Source organism: Tachypleus tridentatus, chromosome 10 (genome assembly GCF_004210375.1).
Source record: "Tachypleus tridentatus isolate NWPU-2018 chromosome 10, ASM421037v1, whole genome shotgun sequence".
NCBI classification, from domain to species: Eukaryota; Metazoa; Arthropoda; class Merostomata; order Xiphosura; family Limulidae; genus Tachypleus; species Tachypleus tridentatus.
The window spans coordinates 144,090,038-144,108,527 of NC_134834.1; the positions used below are offsets into that span (position 1 = coordinate 144,090,038).

Consider the following 18,490-nt stretch of genomic DNA (forward strand, 5'->3'; position numbering starts at 1 on the left):
AAACGTATAGCGAATTACTGTACCTTACTTTAAAATTTATGTTATTGGAAAATATTTTATGACTCACGACCCCCTTTTGAGTCATAACCTTGTCTGGGAAACGGTGGTTTATTTTGTTTGTTTAGAATGAAGCACAAAGCTACACAATAGACTATCTGTGCTTTGCCAACTACGGGTATCTAAGTCCAGTTTTTAGCGGGTTGAGGGGGCTTGCTGGTTTATAGCATCCAAGGTACAGTTCATTTACCGCTACTATTCGATACATCTCATAGATTTTGCAAACATTTGGAGCGTACCTGAAAAATTAAATTTGTTTAAACAAAAAAATTAAGGCGAAATGGTTTGGTTTGTTTTGATTTTCGCGCAAAGCTACACGAGGGCTATCTGCACTAGCCGTCCCTACTTTAGCAGTGTAAGACTAGAGGGAAGGCAGCTAGTCATCACCACCCATCGCCAACTCTTGGGCTACTCTTTTACAAACGAATAGTGGGATTGATCGTAAATTATAACGCCCCCACGGCTGAAAGGGCGAGCACGTTTGGTGTGATGAGGATTCGAACCCGTGACCTTCGGATTACGAGTCGAGTGCCTTAATCACCTGGTCGTGCTGGGCCGAAGCGAAACGAACAGCAACTTACTAGTTTGGAATGACATCTGTAAGAAAGTTTTGGAGAAGTAAGTTATAATTCTAGCAGAAATATAAAGGATGACGTTTCGAAACGTTGTCCTTTATACTTAAGCTACTTTTGTAGCTTAATGCTTCAAATATTTTCTGTTGAAACGTCTCTTTAATAAAGGTATACGTTGCCCATTCATTCATTTATTCATTATGAATTAATACTCTAAACATATATAAAATATAAACTAGTTTTAAATTTTAATCAATTCATTCTACTCTTTGAATAAAGAATGACGTTTCATAGTCGCCAAGAAACGTATCATCTTTCTGTACTGGTTCTTGGATAATAGTTGAGGTTACAAGGAAGACGAAATTGGCCACATGGGGTCATTTTACGATCGGTATGATTGAAGGCTAGGACGCTACGACATTGGTTTTTGTCAGTGTCTGCTAAGCAGCTGCATTCAACATTTAATCTCCATGACACATCCTAGCATTTCTCATGAAATGTTGCCCGATCGTAAAATTTTTACGACTTTCCTACCGAAGAGTAAAGAGCTATATGTTCTGAGAAACTATAGCAGTTCCTGTCTTCCCTTTGCTACTTGCTGGCGTCGCTTAGCTCAGAATTCTGTTTAACAAACTGTATAGTCCCCAATACATTCCTTTCTCTGCAAAATGTTATGTGTGATTGCACTCAACAAAAACTTGTTTTTATATTTACTAAGTATTTTCTTTTATAATCGGACTTTAAACTATTTTGTGTATTTTGAGCGTTAGGCCTATTTATTGTTTGGTTATTTAAATTTCCATACAGACAAAACAATGTCACATTAATCTGATAGACAACTACAGTTATTATTATTATTCTTACTGCATCACTTAATGATAAAATAAAGGTCATTCTATGGTGGCGTTGTTTATTTAATTTAACTTGGCTAGTCGCCCGCCACCCACGTGACTCAGTGTGTACCCAAAACGATAAGTGGCAGGGGTGTGTACAGTCTCAGAACAGCAAACAGACATCTATAAACAGGGCGGAGCGTCTGACTATATTTTGGGGAAATTGGGTTCAATTCAAAAATATGACTGAACAAAAATATATTATTTTTGCAAGTTATTTGAAAATAACTACGACAATATGAATATAACTTAAACAAATAAATTCTTTAATTTTTTATTTTTGCTGAGTAGCTGGGAGCTACAACAACGTTTGGAAGTGCCAAACGTCTGTTCGGGCTTCGCGATTCCGCCTATTAAGAGTAGACATTGTCACACAGCGGTAGGAAGCGGGAAGGACGAGGACAGCAAGCGGTATGATTGAAGTTTGTCCGAACTTTTCGCAAATATATCTTTGTAGTTGAACGTGATGGAACAGTCATCAGTTGAAGTGTATACGCCACACCTGAAGAAGGTTTTAAAGAGTTACCAGGCGGCAGCAGCGGCAAGTTTACACGGACCGAATAATTTTATGGCTGCAACTACAACGCAAGAAGCTACGTCGCCAACGGAGAAGATGGGAATTGTTACGGCAACTGGCAAGGACAAATCGGGGCCTTCGACAACCACGTCCATACCCACGCCAGAGAAAAAAACATCTTCGTCCGATTATAAGTCAGCATCAGATTACGACCCGTTTCTTGCTCCCCCTCCTTTTCCGATTCAGCAACCCCCAATTATTATACCACCAGATCAAAGTCGATGTGAACGTTCGGAAACTCTTTTGGAAGGCGAAACCATTTCATGTTTTGTTGTTGGAGGAGAGAAACGTCTATGTTTCCCACAGGTTCTGAATCCGGTACTTCGTGATTTCAGCTTACCACAGATATACAGCGTTTTTTCTGAACTTAATATCCACTTTTCAAGTTGCAACCAAGAACAGCTCGAAATTCTTAAAGTAACAGGAGTATTGCCACTCACAGCCCCAAGCTGTGGCTTAATTACAAAGTCTGACGCAGAGAGACTGTGTGCTGCACTTTTTCATAATCAGGAAGCTATTCCGAAATCAGAAACGCGGTCCTGCGATAAACTTTTATTTAACTTTAAGGTTTATCACGAATGTTTTGGTAAATGTACTGGGATTTTAACACCAGAATTATATACAACACCGTATTCGAGATGCATTGAATGCGTGGAATGCCATGGAATGTTAAGTACACAAAAGTTTGTAACTCACGTTCATCGATTCAGCGAGAATCGCACGTGCCATTGGGGAGTTGACTCTGAAAACTGGCGGGCGTATCTTATACTCTCTGAAAATCAGGACAATATTGCACAACTGAATGAACTTTTGGAAGATGTCAAAAATAGATTTAACTTCTCTCAAAAACACAAAAGGAAACAGGTATGCCTATTGTTATTAAATTGTAATACTAAGTATTATAGAGTTTTTAGGTCATGTTTTTAGTTTATTGAATTATAGTATTTATCATTATTAAACGTTCGTGCTTGAATTTTTTTAAAATTAAAATAATAAATATTATTTCACTGTGTATTGTGTCATTCGAGGGCAAAGAATTGCGATGAACTTTACCTCATAGTCGTAATTTGGAACTTAAGATTTTTTTTAATATTTAAAAAATCGTGAGTTTAATTTCCAAGTTTCATAAATTAAAGTACAGTCGTTGCAGACGTTAAATTATAGTGAGATGTTTTTTTTTTTTTAAAAGCGCTCCATCTTAAAGTTACACACGTGACTTGTTTGATATCAAAAATTTTATTTTAATAAATATGTAAATGTTAAATATTAAACATTATTGATATAGGGGCGTCGATTTCGTAAGATTGGTCGATTTTATTTGTCATTACGAGTCCGTATTTATTGGTAAAGGTTAGTTTAAAATTTTAATGATAACAAACACAAACCATACAAAAGATAAATTACACATGATAAATCAAACTAATATGTATACGTGAATTTTTTTTTTTTTTCAAGTTAGCGAAGCATGATTGTTATTAATTTACCTGTCATTAGTCATTATTATCATTAGTATTAGGGTTGGCAAAAATGTTGTTTTAATATTAGTATACACACTTCTAATACTTGAACATCCGTAATAGAATGTAGCGTTAAAATAATTGGCCTAATGTTAATTACGAGTAAATTAATAATAATACATATAAAGTAAGACACAAACTGATCAATATAAACCCTGAAACGATCTATATGTAAACCATGTGAATAACTGTGCTTACATTTAAGTTGTATAAAACTTTACAAAGTACAAGTTTAACCAGGATAGATAGATAGAGAAAAAGAATGATAGAATTTGTGGCGGGTTACTTGTTTGAAGGCAACCAACCACTTGAACTTGGATAGTTGCAAAACTTTTAAACAATGGGATGTACCAAAAATCATCTTAATTAAAAAGATAGCAACCTAAACATGGAATCAGGAACATATGATCCAACATTAAAAGTAAAAAAAAAAACAAAAAAAACGCACCATTCTGCTGTCTGGAGAGGTCGAAATGTTTACCTAAAAATCCGATACAGTGCACATCTGCTGTGGAACACTGGCGTTAACTATTATCTCTGGCTCTGGTAGGTTATGGTATCACTAATGTATTTGCATGCATTACGTAACAGAGTCGTTTTTTTATTTATTGTTATCGTACCTGTATTTTTATCGTTTAGTACAAGTTCAGTCTTTCTTAAATAAAAGTTTGTTATAAAGCGCAGAAAAGAAATGTATAAAGATCAAATCGTAACTTTCGTCATTACGTGATATTTGATCTTAACAGTTAAAAAGAATTGAAGATTTTGTTTTATTTATAACTTTAGCCTTTATTAATTACTACAAGAAAGTTCACGCACAATAAGTGTATCTCTCTAAGGTTTATTGAATTTCCGTTTAATTCTTAGAACAGTTTTGCACTGTATAGTTTATTCAAATTATTTCACAGAAATTCATATAGGAGGATTTAACGTTGTTTTCACAAATATTTTAATAATATATATATTTGAATACCTGGATTTTGATAATGAAATATCAACATAGATCTAATGAATTTTTTTCAATAATTAACAAAAGAAATCTGAACTTGCAATGTATGTATATACAGTCGAAGAACCTAAAAAAAGTATTTTATTCTGCTCTCAAATCTAAGCCATACTGTAGAGTTACACGTATAATAGTGATAATAATTACTCTAGAAATGTTTGAGTGGAATGCCACGTAAAAATTGGCTCGGCACGGCCAGGTGGTTAAGACACTCGACTCGTCATCTGAGAGTCGCGAGTTCTAATCCCCGTTACATCAAAATTGGTCCTCCTTTCAGCTGTGGGGTGATTATAATGGGACGATCAATCCCACTATTTGTTGATAAAAGATTAGCCCAAGAGTTGGCGGTGGGTGGTATTGATAAGCTACCTTCCCTCTACTCTCACACTGCAAGATTAGGGACGGGCTAGCGCAGATAGCCCTCGTACAGCTTTGAGCGAAATTCAAGACAAACCAAGCACATAAACATTAACATAATTTTAATATAGAAAATAAGTAATTCATAAGATAGGCAGTATAGTAAGGAATGGTGAGTCAGACATTCAGTTATGGTTTGGTGGTTGCTCTTCAATGTTAAAGCTTTTCTTTAGCATACATAAGCAAATAACGTTCCAGATAAAGTTTTCTCTCATTGTTCATCTCCGTAGAAAACTTTTACACCTACTTCTCAGTGGTCCAGCGGCAGGTCTGAAAGCTTGTAATGGTAAAAATCGGGTTTACATTACTCTTGGTGGGTACAGCGCAGATAGCCCATTGTGTAGCTTTTATGGTTGAAAACAAGCAAACGCTCATCCCACATGAGATTTTAAATCGGTAATACCAAGTGCTGGTAATGTACATATTAATTGGTATGTGAAAAAAACAAAACAAAATTGTATTATAACGTGATTTTTATCATATACATTACTAAAAGGCCTGCTGGTTAATTATTTTGTATTTTTGATATTTGTTCGTTATAAAAATGTATTAGATATTATAAATATGGTCAGTCGATACCGTGAAGGGGAATATCGTATTCGCGTGTGGCTTAGTGGATTGTTTGTTTGTTCTTAGATTTCGCGCGTAGCTGCACAAGAGTTATCTGCGTTAGCCATCCCTAATTTAGCAGTGTAAGGCTAGAGGGAAGGCAGCTAGTCATCACTACCCACCGCCAACTCTTGGACTACTCTTTTACCAACGAATAGTGGAATTGATCGTAACTTATAGCACTTTCACGGCTGAAAGGGCGAGCATGTTTGGTGTGACGGGGATTCGAACCTGCGACCCTCGGATTACGAGTCGAGTGCCTTAACCACTTAGCCATGCCGGGCCGGGCTTCAGTAGCAATGGCCTAAAAGATAGATTAATAACTAAATCACAGTGTAATTAAACCTTTTTAGGCCTTACTTTACACAAATTTTATTTTTAAAGATTCACATGAAAAAAATTGTAAAATTAAATGATGACTGTGCGAAATTCAAATATTTATTTCTTGTTACTACGCAGAACATTAGGTTGAAATTATTTTTCAACACAGTTAATATAAGTTATAATTTTAATGGCGAAATGTTCCTATGAAGTCACTGAGATTCCAGTAAATTACTAGGTAAATAAAGAATAACATTTAAAATGATATTGTTGGTCGATTTTTAGCCACAACCGGTAAATTAATTTATGGCTTATATAAGATTCTATTAGGACTCGGAGCATGATCACTTGGAGTGTTTTAACCAACTGATAATTTTAATAACCTCTCGACTCCTATTTTATTGTTTCCAGTCGGCATGGCCAGGTGATTAGGGCTCTCGACTCGCAATCTGCGGGTTGTGGGTTCGAATCCCCGTTGCACTAAATATGCTCCCTCTTTTGCCCCAAGAATAGCTCAAGAGTTGGCGGTGAGTGGAGATAACTAGCTGCCTTCCCTCTAGTCGTACAGTGCCGAATTAGGGACTACTAGCTCAAATAGCTCTCGTGTAGCTTTGCGTGAAATTTAAAAACAGATTTAGTCGGCGTGATGAACCCTAGTAAAGTCTAAAGGCCTTGTTGCTGGATCTAACAGTGCGGTTGACATATTGTTACAGATGCCTTTGCTTTCACTCATTTTCTTCTTATAGCACATTGTGTAATTTTTTGCTGAAAAACATTTATTTATAAACCAAAATGTAGCTTAAAAATGAGAAAGCACCAAATTATCGGTAAGTGATATTTGTTCAGAAGCCAGTTAAGACAATTAACGTTGGATTTACGACAAGGAAAAGTACAAAACAAATAACTTTTTACGTCCAGTCGACAATAAATGTACCGGTTAAATTCATTACGTGATTTCTAACAGTAGAGCTAGGAGTTGCTGATCAGGTTTATTGATCTTGGTTCATATCCGTGTTATCTTTCGTTATCACATACAACAGCTAATTTTAGTGATCCTCAGAATATAATTGATTAAATATTTGCATAAAACATTTATTTATTAGTGCTATGAAAATGTATTCGATAGCCACTTTTTTGGAAACTTTAGGCAGTGAATGTTATGAAACTTTAGGGTAAAGGTAAGTTGTCTTTGTGAAATTAGTGGTAAATATTTATTTTTATCCTAAACATTATCAACACGATGATTACTAAAGTTTGTCTAACATTGTGATTTTAGCTTTACTTATACATTTCATAACACATTGACACCCAGGCCTATTTTGCCGATACTTTCCATGGTCCCACTAGTATAGGTTGCTATTTTGTCCCAGCCAACAAGTGGCCCTTTAAAAACAAAATAAAGCACGACTCACTGGTGGGTCGTGTGGATCTTACTGGAAGACTGTCGCGACTCACCGGTGGGTCGTGTGAGAGCCAACTTGTAACTTGTTTCTTTGAAGTATTTCAATTAGTCTGTACAAGATTCGTGGTTTGTTATTGTTTCGGAAACTTGAGACGAAATTCCAGAACATACAATGACCAAGAGTAACAACAAAACAGCCTAATTACTTAACCCCGTCAGCCATATTTTTTTCTGTTCTTGGGTTAACTCATAAATGTTTAGATTAGTTAAGTATAAGACATGAACAGTTAGATTTGACGTCAGTTTCTATTTTGTAATTCTGGATATACCAGTTTTTGTCGTGCTTTAACGAAAGACCGTTTTTCCATATCCTGGATATAAGTGCTGTCTCCGTATATATGTTGGGTTTGTGACTGCCTAACATCTGAAGAATTTCCAGTTTATTATTATTATAATAATAGAATCATTACGAAATTTGATAGAATAATTTGTAAGGAGTTTCAATTGACTTTCAGACAATTTTATTTACTAGCCCTGAAGTAGCGGTAAAGGTGAAACGTTGGTTAAAATAAAGTTCTTATATAATTTATCTGGAGTGCAAAGGTCGTTTTTTTTCTGACTTTATTATCAAAATAATGTTCAGTAGAACGTGATACTGAGTGGGCTGTGTTGAGAGACTGAATGTGAAGTGTTTGTGGAGAAAATAGTAACATTAAATAGCGAAGTTATTTATATTTTATCCATCGACTGAAGAATAATGCTCTCACATGGAACGTGGTTTTATTCAATTTAAAGGTACTTTTACTGTCAGCCGTTTTAAATAATTAAAATATTTATGCCGAACATTTCTGATCAGTGTTTCTTCCGCTACGTGTTGTTGTCATTCCAGTTCGATGGAGAACCGTGTGGTTTGACCTATTTCCAAAGTAGGTTGTTGTAATTTTCACCGGTTCCTCACGTATTGTGAGGCCTCAATGGGGTGATATAGCAATTGCTCCTTACGAGGGTTATCGTCTGTGACACTGTTTTCAGCGGGTAAAAGAAGGGGGCTGTGTTTAAAACTTGAAGGTGAACGACTATTTGCGCATATTGATTGACTTCTACAATTCTTAATTGATCAGGATTGACTTGTTGACCATTGAGTTTCGCACGGATTGTCTTTCGATGTAACATAGTTACAGTGACAGAAATCAGTAGCAATGTGTTTTACTGAATAAACTAAACTCTATGACTGTCTTATATCTATTAGAACAAACTAAGGCTGCTAACAAAGTTTGGAGAGTAACATAATTTAAACTTTTAAGCAACACACACACACACACACACACACACACACACACACACACACACACTGAAAAGTAAACATACAGATAACAATGTTTATTTTTAGATGAATCATTGTTACTTAAAATGCGTTTATTATTACTGTGGTTCAAATGTTCGTATCCGAAATCTCAAAATACTGCGATAAGATTTCGAAGTTCACATCATTACGTGTAAATGAAGTTGACAGACATTAAAGCAAAGAGATAATTGTGCCTTTTTGATAAGAAGAGAAACATGGGTGGATTATTTTTAATGTTTCTATATTCATCTTGGGTTGTGTAAAAACAACCCGACCCACGCTTTATTAAGGATTTATAATGTTACGTACATACGTTTTTGTTTTGTTTTTTGTCTGCTCTGTTTAAACTTTTCAAAAGATCGGACCACATGTATTGGAACATCATGAAAGGTATTGGTAACGTTAGCTAGAACGTTTATACAGTAGACAGGTTGTGATGTCTCGAGTAATTCAGTCAGTCATCCATACTGACTCGGAACAAATCACTGATTTTTACGCCATGGGAAAATTTCTGGGTGAGCAACTTGAAACAACAGAAGTCTGTCGAGTTAAGACTTTTTTTCATCTCAGCACTAGGTGTACGAGTGACTTCAGCGTGTCTGTTAGTCGTAATATATCGAGAAGTTGACCCTCTCTTCCAGGGTCGTAACTTTTAAAGAAGTTTTTACCTCATACCATGTGCTAATTGGCGGAAACTCTTTTCATTGAAATTTGATTTTTGTTTGTGAGAATACTGTAATAGTGTTATCACATTTTGAACCAACCGTTAATTGTTTGCAGACTATTATATGAAACGCAGAAAATAGTCGCGCTTAATTTATTGTACATGTACTGAAATTATTAATATTATTGTTATTTTTTATATAGAAATGGCTGTTTTTTTTCACCCTTTCTCCCTCGTCCTTTATGTTTTTAAGTAAGACATGAATTTGAATTATTGAAAATAAAAGTCGTGATAGAGGAAAGAAGTGAAAAATCACTTGTGGGTCACGTTGTGATAGAGGAAGGTGGTGCGAGATCACTTGTGGGTCACGTCAAATATAATTGGTATATTTTATTAGATTCTTAATTGGAAATGCAGAAACAGTGTAAGAAGGTTATCGGTGAGGGCAGTTTGTCTTTATCACGACTACGTATGTAGTTTTCATTCTCGCAAACTTTTAAATCATTTGACTGAACTGCTACAACGAAAGTGGCTTATTCTCCAGACTTCTCTGATTTTTTAAGTTTAGTTTGACCTTGTTGTAGTAACGAAGCTACATCGGTTTCGATCATTTTAGAATTTCACCTAGTTTGTTTGTATGTTTGTCATTTAAACAAAAATAAGTTTCTACTAATTTTGGTTGTATCAATGAGAATAAATTATTGTTTTTATATACAGAATGCTTCTGAGGACTAGCGCATACACGGACATTGCTGTGCAGGTCATTTTATATACCACTTTGTCTCTTGTTTTTTTAGACCAAAACGTAACGAGTCTCCCGCCAACAATTAAATCGTGTCTCCAGGCTTGAAAATAGTAAAAAAAAAACAACCAAAAACCTCGTCTATTACTTCCATGCGGTGATAGCTGTACTAAGTGTAACTGTTATATTCCTTCATCTCCATTTATATATTGAAAAGGGATGGTATTATTACATAACATAGCACAAGATAGTATGGTTGATAAATCTGGCATAGTGCCAACTCTTGGAGTTGTAAACTTTTTTTTTTTTTTATAGTTAATTAAATTGTTATTTTCTCAATGGAAATCTTTTACGTGATTGTCATTACATGCAAGTGATAGAACATTTTTTTATGCAATGTTTCAGATAACTGTTTTCTAGGACCTGGAATGGCCGGGTGGGTTAAGACGTTCGACATTTTGTAGCCTTATGCTTAATTGCAAACAAACAGTTTTTTTATACACGTTATTCGATGTATTTGTGAAATCAAATGAGTTGTTCTCAAACAATATTTTTTTACATCAACCATATCATGAACCATAACATACAACATGGCCAGATAGTTAGTGCGCTCGAGTCGCGATCTGAGGATTGTGGGTTAGAATCTGTCACACCAAATATACTTGCCCTTTCAGTCGTGCAGGCGTTATAATGTCACGGTCAATCCCACTATTCGTTGGTAAAAGAGTAGCCCAAGAGTTTGCGGTGGGTGGTAATGACTAGCTGTCTTCCCTCTAGTCTTACACTGCTAAATTAGGGACGGCTAGCGCAGATAGCTCTCGAGTAGCTTTGCGCGAAATTAAAAAAACACACAACAAACAAACTGTTTCCTATGTTGGTTTCAATATTCAATGTCTACTTGAAAAATTACCAAGAGATTGCAAAATTGAAAAACTCCATTGCATGTTCTAGATATTGTAATTAGTAAATTGTTGAGCTATCCATCACTTATTGATAGAAGTAACAATTTTAAAAATCGAACAATTTATAGGAAGGTTTGTTTACGGGGATTTAACCGAGTAGAGGGCGCAAGTACATAAGTTAATTACTAGACTTATGGTAGCGTATACGTTTTAGAACTTACGAGAATTAATGCTTAATGTCAAACAACAGAGCTGTAAAGTGAAGGTATTTTAGAAATCCTGTAATATGTATATTTAAGGTTAATTTACAGAAACTAAGTAAGTATAGAGTTTTAAGGTTCTGTTAGGAGGGGGGTGTCGTGGAACCCTACGAGTTTGAACTTGCACATTGTATTTGAATATAGAAAAACATTTTGGTTTTTAGACGAATGTAGATGCATAATATATTTTAAGATTAAAAAATGTGTGTTATTTTAAAGGCTCATAATTGTGTTACAATGTGGAATTATACAATGGTGGACAAGATCTGTTTTGAATCCCCCACCCCTAAATATAAATCCTTTTGTTTCCTCTGAATTTGTTACCAACTTACCAGTATGAATAATTTTCGCGTCAAGTTAATTTTTTTGGCGTGTGTGATTATACACAGGCAAAATATGTTTTAACGGATTTATTATGAACTGTAACTGTTGTTTGTATATTAAAATATATTTGTTTTAAGAAAGGAAATTATGTGTATCAACATTTAATTAACTTCTAAATTTGAATTATAATTTAGCTTAGTTTTAAACTACTTTAAATCGTAATATGTAACATAATCAATTGGAGGCTCGTCCGAGATCGATTATAAAACGTAACAAAATTACAAAAAAATAATTCTAAACCATGACAAATATAACATTATTAAAAGTAAAACAATCTTATTTCTAGTAATGTTTGTATAATGTTTTTTCACTTCTTTGTGTGTTCGATATTGATCGCCCCCCGCTAGTACAGCGGTATGCCTACGGATTTACAACGCTAAAATTAGGGGTTCGATTCCCCTCGGTGGGCTCAGCAGATAGCCCCATGTGGCTTTGCTATAAGAAAACACGCGCGCGCACACACACACACACACACACACACACACACACACACACACTAGATATTGATATTTGTTCAAAACGTTATTTTCAAAATGCATTTTATTGCTAACTACGCTATGTAAAAAAAAAAAAAAAAAGCCTGATATATCAGAGAAACTTTGTGGTGAGTCAGAGATTACTTATAATAAACGTTTTTTTTTTTTTTTTTTCTACGAAAGAAACTTATACGTGATAATCCACATGCCGAAATTCGTTTGTGGAAACATTTTTTTCACCACTTTGTCCTGCATGTTTTTCCCGATACGCTTTAGGGCTCGTAACGCTAAAATTCGGAGTTTGAACCACGCCGCAGATGCAAGAAACGCGATCATCCAATCCCGTACCTTTGCACTAAAATAATAAAATTTTCTACATAGGATTAGGAGGTATGTGCATTTTTATTTTTAGCATTTCGATTTAATCTAAATTTAACTTTTTTTTTTTTAAACCTCTACCATTAATAGAGAAAAATAGAACTTAACCATGACATGCTTGTAATAATTTCGAAGCTAAATTAAAGAACGGTATTTAATGCGCTTTACATCGAACAGTCTTTTTTTTTTTATGCTTACGGTTATGAGACTTTGTGAAATTAAAGAAAGATTGGGATTGCTGGTTCATTGTTTTATGTGCACGCTATGAATAAATATTACTACTTCCACTTCAAACGTTTGTGAATCGCTGTCGGTGAACATTGGTTTTATAAATTTTACAATAGCCTTATTTTGAATTCATTGCACGTGCAGTTTGTCGTATTGACAGTGAGTAACTTGGTAAGGCCTAACTGAGAACTAAGCTTCACTTGGCGATCGTACTCGAAAGGGTGGTTTTTCATCTATCTCGCTTGCTGTCCATGACGGTACGGTTTTTGTCTGTCTCGACCTCCGGCATGTATAATACTGTGCCACTCAGGAAGCCGCTGCTCAGACGAATAAATTAGTGTGTTTCTAAGCGTCTCACAGTAAGCCCTTTTGTGTACGGCGTTCGAATCTGGAACTCACGCACAATTCGAGGCGCGGAAATGACCCCTTTTTTTGCCTTGTCTATGCGAATCACTAAAGGCTTGCTCACAGACACCTGGTTCTCGTGCAGCATGCTCGAGTCACGTGAGAACTCCACCTGCGCTTCGATGGACTATAATCTTAAGGTTCTTTGTATGATGTGCATGTAGGCGTGTGAACATTTCCAACATACGGAGATCGTGCACGATTTGTGGACGAGGTTCTAATGACTTTTTGTACGCGTAAAAAAAAATAGGTGGTGATTTTTTCCACAAGTGCTAAGTTGTGTCTTACGATTCCAAAAACATTTCTTAGACACTGTTGTAGACAGGGGAAGGGAAGGTTAATGGCGTCTTATTTTGTTATTGTTTGCGGTTCACCGGGCTATCTGAATAATTGAAGATGCTAGGTTCATGCTTGACTAATCCAGTCTAATGTTCATTCATACCCCTCCCCCCCAGTATTTCATTTTGATCAAACAATACCCCATTGTTCCTACCTCTAGTATTTCAGTTAGAATTAAACATTGCCCCCATTGTTCCTACCTCCAGTATTTGTACTGGAACATCAACACCTGTAACGGTATTTCACTTTGAACTAGCCCGAGACTTCCATTGCCAGCTGCACCATTTACGTTTCTGTATTGTACAAGGTTAAACGGCTAGAAAAGTAAAGCGATTCGCCGAAAGGCAAGTAGAAAACGCGGAATTGTTTCAAAAGCTCGTTTCATAGTAAGGAAATTGAACCACTTTTTCATATGAAACCAGACGTATCCACCGTTTGTGGGTCACACGATGTTTTCTGAACTCCAGTTCGATGAATCTCGGCCTCCGTTTTCGGTTTCTACTTAAGTATAACGTGTTTCTATCTGTATCAGTAATTCGTGCAAGAGAAACAAAACATCGAATCATTGTGAATGTTTCATTAGAATATACCAGTTCACTCAAAAGTTGTAGAAAATGTTTACGGTACAAACAAATTTAAAATTTAATTAACGTATGTTTAGGTGAGAATCGTATAAACGTTTGTTCGAGCTTTAACGTTGATATTCAGACCATTACACATTCTTCGGTCACGTGACACTCAGACAAGGCTTTATGTGCAATATCACGCTTTGTTCGAGCACGTGATGTTCAGACCAGGTTTCTTGTTCAACTGTTGCTTAGTGTTCAGTAACATAATATTCAGACCAGGTTTCTTGCTCGTGCTGTTTCTCTTATTCAGGGTCATTACTAAGTACCAAAGAAATGTCATGGAAGCAACCCCGGATTAAGGCTCGCGGTTGGGGGGGGGGGCTTTTAAGTTGAAAAGCTCCGGGCCAATAAAACCCTTAATCCGGCCTTGCATGTGGTGACGGGTACATGTAAATATTTTTCCATATTTGCTCTGTTTCTTTGTTTTATTTAAACTTAGATTAGAGCTTTTGAAACTTAAATGCGTTCTTTTTATCACGTAAATTTCCTTATCTGAAATAAAACATTTCAGTTTTTACAGAACGAAGATGGTTCTTTAGAGACTTCGACATTAATTCCTTTCTGTTTTTAATCACTCTCGTATTTCAAATTTTATTACGTTTCTTTGGTTTTTAAGTTCGACCTTCTTTTTGCTTGTTTTCTGTTATTTCTTTTAAGAAACCGTAATGTTTGTGTTTTAATATTTTCCCATAAACCATGGCCGTTTGTTACAAGAACGTGTGATTTGTTGAGCTGTCTGAGTAGCCGTTTTTCATGAATGACAATTAGTCACAATGTAAGCTGTAACGACGAGCACATGTCATTGCAGTAAGGTTGAGTTATGGGTCAATTTCAGTCGTCTTTATCAGGAACCACGCCTCCCCTTCCTCTCTCATGGAAGGGATGTGGGATTTTACTGTTGGTATGTACAGAAACTACGCCATCTATGGATCCTTCTAAGAAGTGACTCCCTGCAGCTGGCCACTTCCCGGAACGCTAATCATCCCAACAGTGTGACTATCAGATTGTCGGTCTCCCTTAACTTCCTTGTGAATTGCTGCACACGTATAGTGACATAGTTATATCGTTTCGCATGTGTTTTTATCCATATGGACCACATGAATACAAACAGTGTACTTTTAAAGTTGTTTTGTAATTTCCGTTGTCCATTTTTTTTTTTTTCCTTTTAAGGTTTTATTTTTAAAGAAATGTGTGTGTGATAACAGTTTAATTCGTACGGTTCGTGATGAAACCAGATGTGTTAACAGTCCACTGGCAACTGTATATTGAACAACAATCAGTACATTACCACTGTATACATTTAAACTGGTCGTGGCTTCGTAGTGAGTGTGCCTGAACTGTGAATCTAAGGGTTCAAGGTTTGTATCTCGATGCCGTAAAAACGCGCCCCGCTCTTTGGATCCCTGAGTATGCTATGAGTGTTATGCTCAAGCCATACTGTTCAATCAGACTAGTGTAACGTAAGGATTGACGGTGGGCGAATTGGCTAGCTGCCTCCCCTCTAGTCTTAATTCAAAATTAGCGACGGCCATACCCCATATAACTTTGGACGATATTCTAAAGAAACAAGACCATATACCACTTGTATACTTAAATGAAACAAAAACTTTGTTGTGATTTTAAGCTAAGTTCAGTATGTTTCTTACCATAGGCATGGAGAAGTTCCCTTAAACTCGTAATCCGAGGGTCGCTGGTTCGAATCCCCGTCACACCAAACATGCTCGCCCTTTCAGCCGTGGGGGCGTCATAAAGTTACGATCAATCCCACTATTCGTTGGTAAAAGAATAGCCCAAGAGTTGGCGGTGGGTGGTGATAACTAGCTGCCTTCCCTCTAGTCTTACACTGCTGAATTAAGAACGACTAGCTCAGATAGTTCTCGTGTAGCTTTGTGAGAAATTCAAAACAAACCATAAACCAAGCCTTGAACTCAATGCCCCCTATATATATATATATACACACACTAATAAATTAACTAGATACCAGAACTGCTTTATTGAATGTAATATAATTAAGAGTAAAGTTAGATTTGTTTTTAATTTCTCACAAAGCTACGCGAGGGCTATCTCCGCTAGCCTTCTCTAGTTTAGCAGTGTAAGACTAGAGAGAAGGCAGCTAATCATCACCACCTACTGTCTACTCTTGGACAAATCTCTGTCCAACGAATAGTGAGATTGACTACACATGGTAATGCCCTCACGGCTGAAAGGGTGTGAGGTGGGGATTCTAACCCACGAACCTCAGATTGGAAGTCGAGCGCCCTAACTACTTGACCAAGCCGTGAAGGTAGATTAGTCATAAACTAAACTAAACTAAACTAACGTGGCAGGGGTTCAGTTTAGAGAGAGAGAAATCCGAAGAGTTCTCTCTCCAACTGGGGTGTTCAGGAACTTTGTAGTTCCTTTTCGTCCCCTTTCGTGGATTGTTATTAGGATTAAGTGGTGGGTTTTTTTTTTTTATTATTATTATTTTAATAAATTAATTATTGTTATTATTCTTGACTTTTTGGGTGGGGAATGTCTCACTAAATGGTCTTTTGGGTGGAGGCAAAGGTAGCAGTGGAAAGAAGGAAAGGTCGGGACCTGTCTCGAAAAGAAAAAGTTGGGTAGATGTGAACATGAATGTAATTCATTCAAGTTCAGATCAAATCAAACGGCCCGATTCTGGGTCTGGCAAAAAGGTTGCCTGGGCTGGGATCTAGAAATCCAATGCCTGAAGATTTTGATGTGGGGGGAAACGGGAGTACCCCGAGAAAACCCACTTTCACACGACAGGCGCCGAAAGTTTTGCCTGTCGCGTGCCCTGTACCTGAAAAAAAAGGAATTCATGTTAATAACATAGTTTTTATGTATTTAGACTCTTTGTTGAGTGGATTGTGATTCTTGAAATATGTTGTATGGTGATATGTATTTTGTTGGTGCACTTGATAATTTGTGTAGTGATGCCGTTAGTTTGTTTCTGTTTTCTGCTTTTCGATAATATTTCATAGAAAGTTCTGTTATTCTATCTCTTATAGTTGGTAAATTACTAATTTGGTGTAGATAATTTGTTGGTGTAAAAGATGGTAAACTGAATGCGGATTTTAATATTTTGTTTTGTTGCACTTGGATTTTTTGGAGTGTGTTGTTTGACATGTTGTATGTTACTTGACATCCGTACTCTATTAGTGGACGGATGTAAGCCTTGTATATTTGTATAATGGTGTTCGGTGCGCATTTTGATTGTTTACCAGTTATAGTCTTTAGATATGAAATCCTTTTCTTATTGATGAGTGTATATTGTTTATGTGTTTTTTCCATGTTAGTTTTGTGTCGAAAGTGACGCCAAGGAATGTGATGTTTTTGCTCATGTTGATGGTTGTGTTTCCAAGTGATAGATTTATTTTTTCTAGATTTTTTCTTTGCTTCTTTAGTTTTCTATAGAAGGTGATTGCTTGTGTTTTTGTCGGATTTAACACGACCCTCCACTTGTTGCTCCATGTTGAGACGTTGTTTAGTGATTCTTGTACGCGAGACATGGCCATTACTGGGTTTCTGGAGGTGCTCCAGATTGAGATTAGTCATAAAGAAGTTAACACGTTTTTATAGTTACTTGCTTTCATCATTGTGCGCAATTTTGCTACTTTTTTTCTTTCTTTGTCTTTTGGTGAGAGGTTGATCTGGAACACTAGGTTTAGTTCTTCTTCGGACTTTGGTCTCAACCTTTTATAGGGGGATAGAGATAGATTTGACCTCTTGCACCCGGAACCACCATGATAAAGTTATATCTTTTTGGCATTGAAATCCCGCGCCACAGTCATCAAATAAAATACCCCCACACACACACACACACGTATGTTATTTTAACATTCAAGAAAGATGTCCACTTGTTCGAACCCATGCAATACGAGAAAAGTGGTCAAGTTGAATTGCATAAAGTATATTTAAATTCAATCTGAAAACTCTCAAAGAGGATGGTTTTAGATGTGTCTTTTAGAGACAAGCTTTCGTTTCTTAGTTGATAATGTTTCAAGTGAAATACAGTATCCTTGAGTCTGCATACTAACAGTATCCTTGAGTCTCCATACTAGCCAGTACTAAGGTCTACCTGCTGGGAGTAGATTCAATACATATCAATAAAGCTACATTCTCAGCATCATTAACTAATCAGTTGTCGACCTTTTATACTTCTGCTTTCAATGAGATACGAACATTTGACCTGTCATTCTGTAGGGAACATCAAAGCATCACGATAGTCAGGCGTAGGATGAGCAGACAGCAACACTTTAAAAGTAAGTACAGGCATAATACTGTACAGAGCTTGCTGCACGACACCTACCAAAGTGGTTGGTTCTAAACGGTTCCTAAATACCTCTACGTGTCATTTGGAC

The 18,490-nt window shown here is 36.3% G+C and overlaps 1 protein-coding gene across 2 annotated transcripts in view; it reads left to right on the forward strand.

The window, feature by feature from the left end:
* Positions 1 to 1,779: 1,779 nt before the first annotated feature.
* The window catches only part of LOC143230517 (uncharacterized), a 55,187-nt gene continuing 38,476 nt past the window's right edge, over positions 1,780 to 18,490 (forward strand). The window contains exon 1 of one of the 2 annotated variants that reach the window (XM_076464223.1): positions 1,780 to 2,963. In XM_076464223.1, coding sequence (XP_076320338.1) covers positions 1,989 to 2,963 — 975 coding nt within the window. In that variant the 5' untranslated portion in view covers positions 1,780 to 1,988. The remainder of the gene's footprint in view (positions 2,964 to 18,490) is intronic. The other variant, XM_076464222.1, reaches the window with a different exon arrangement.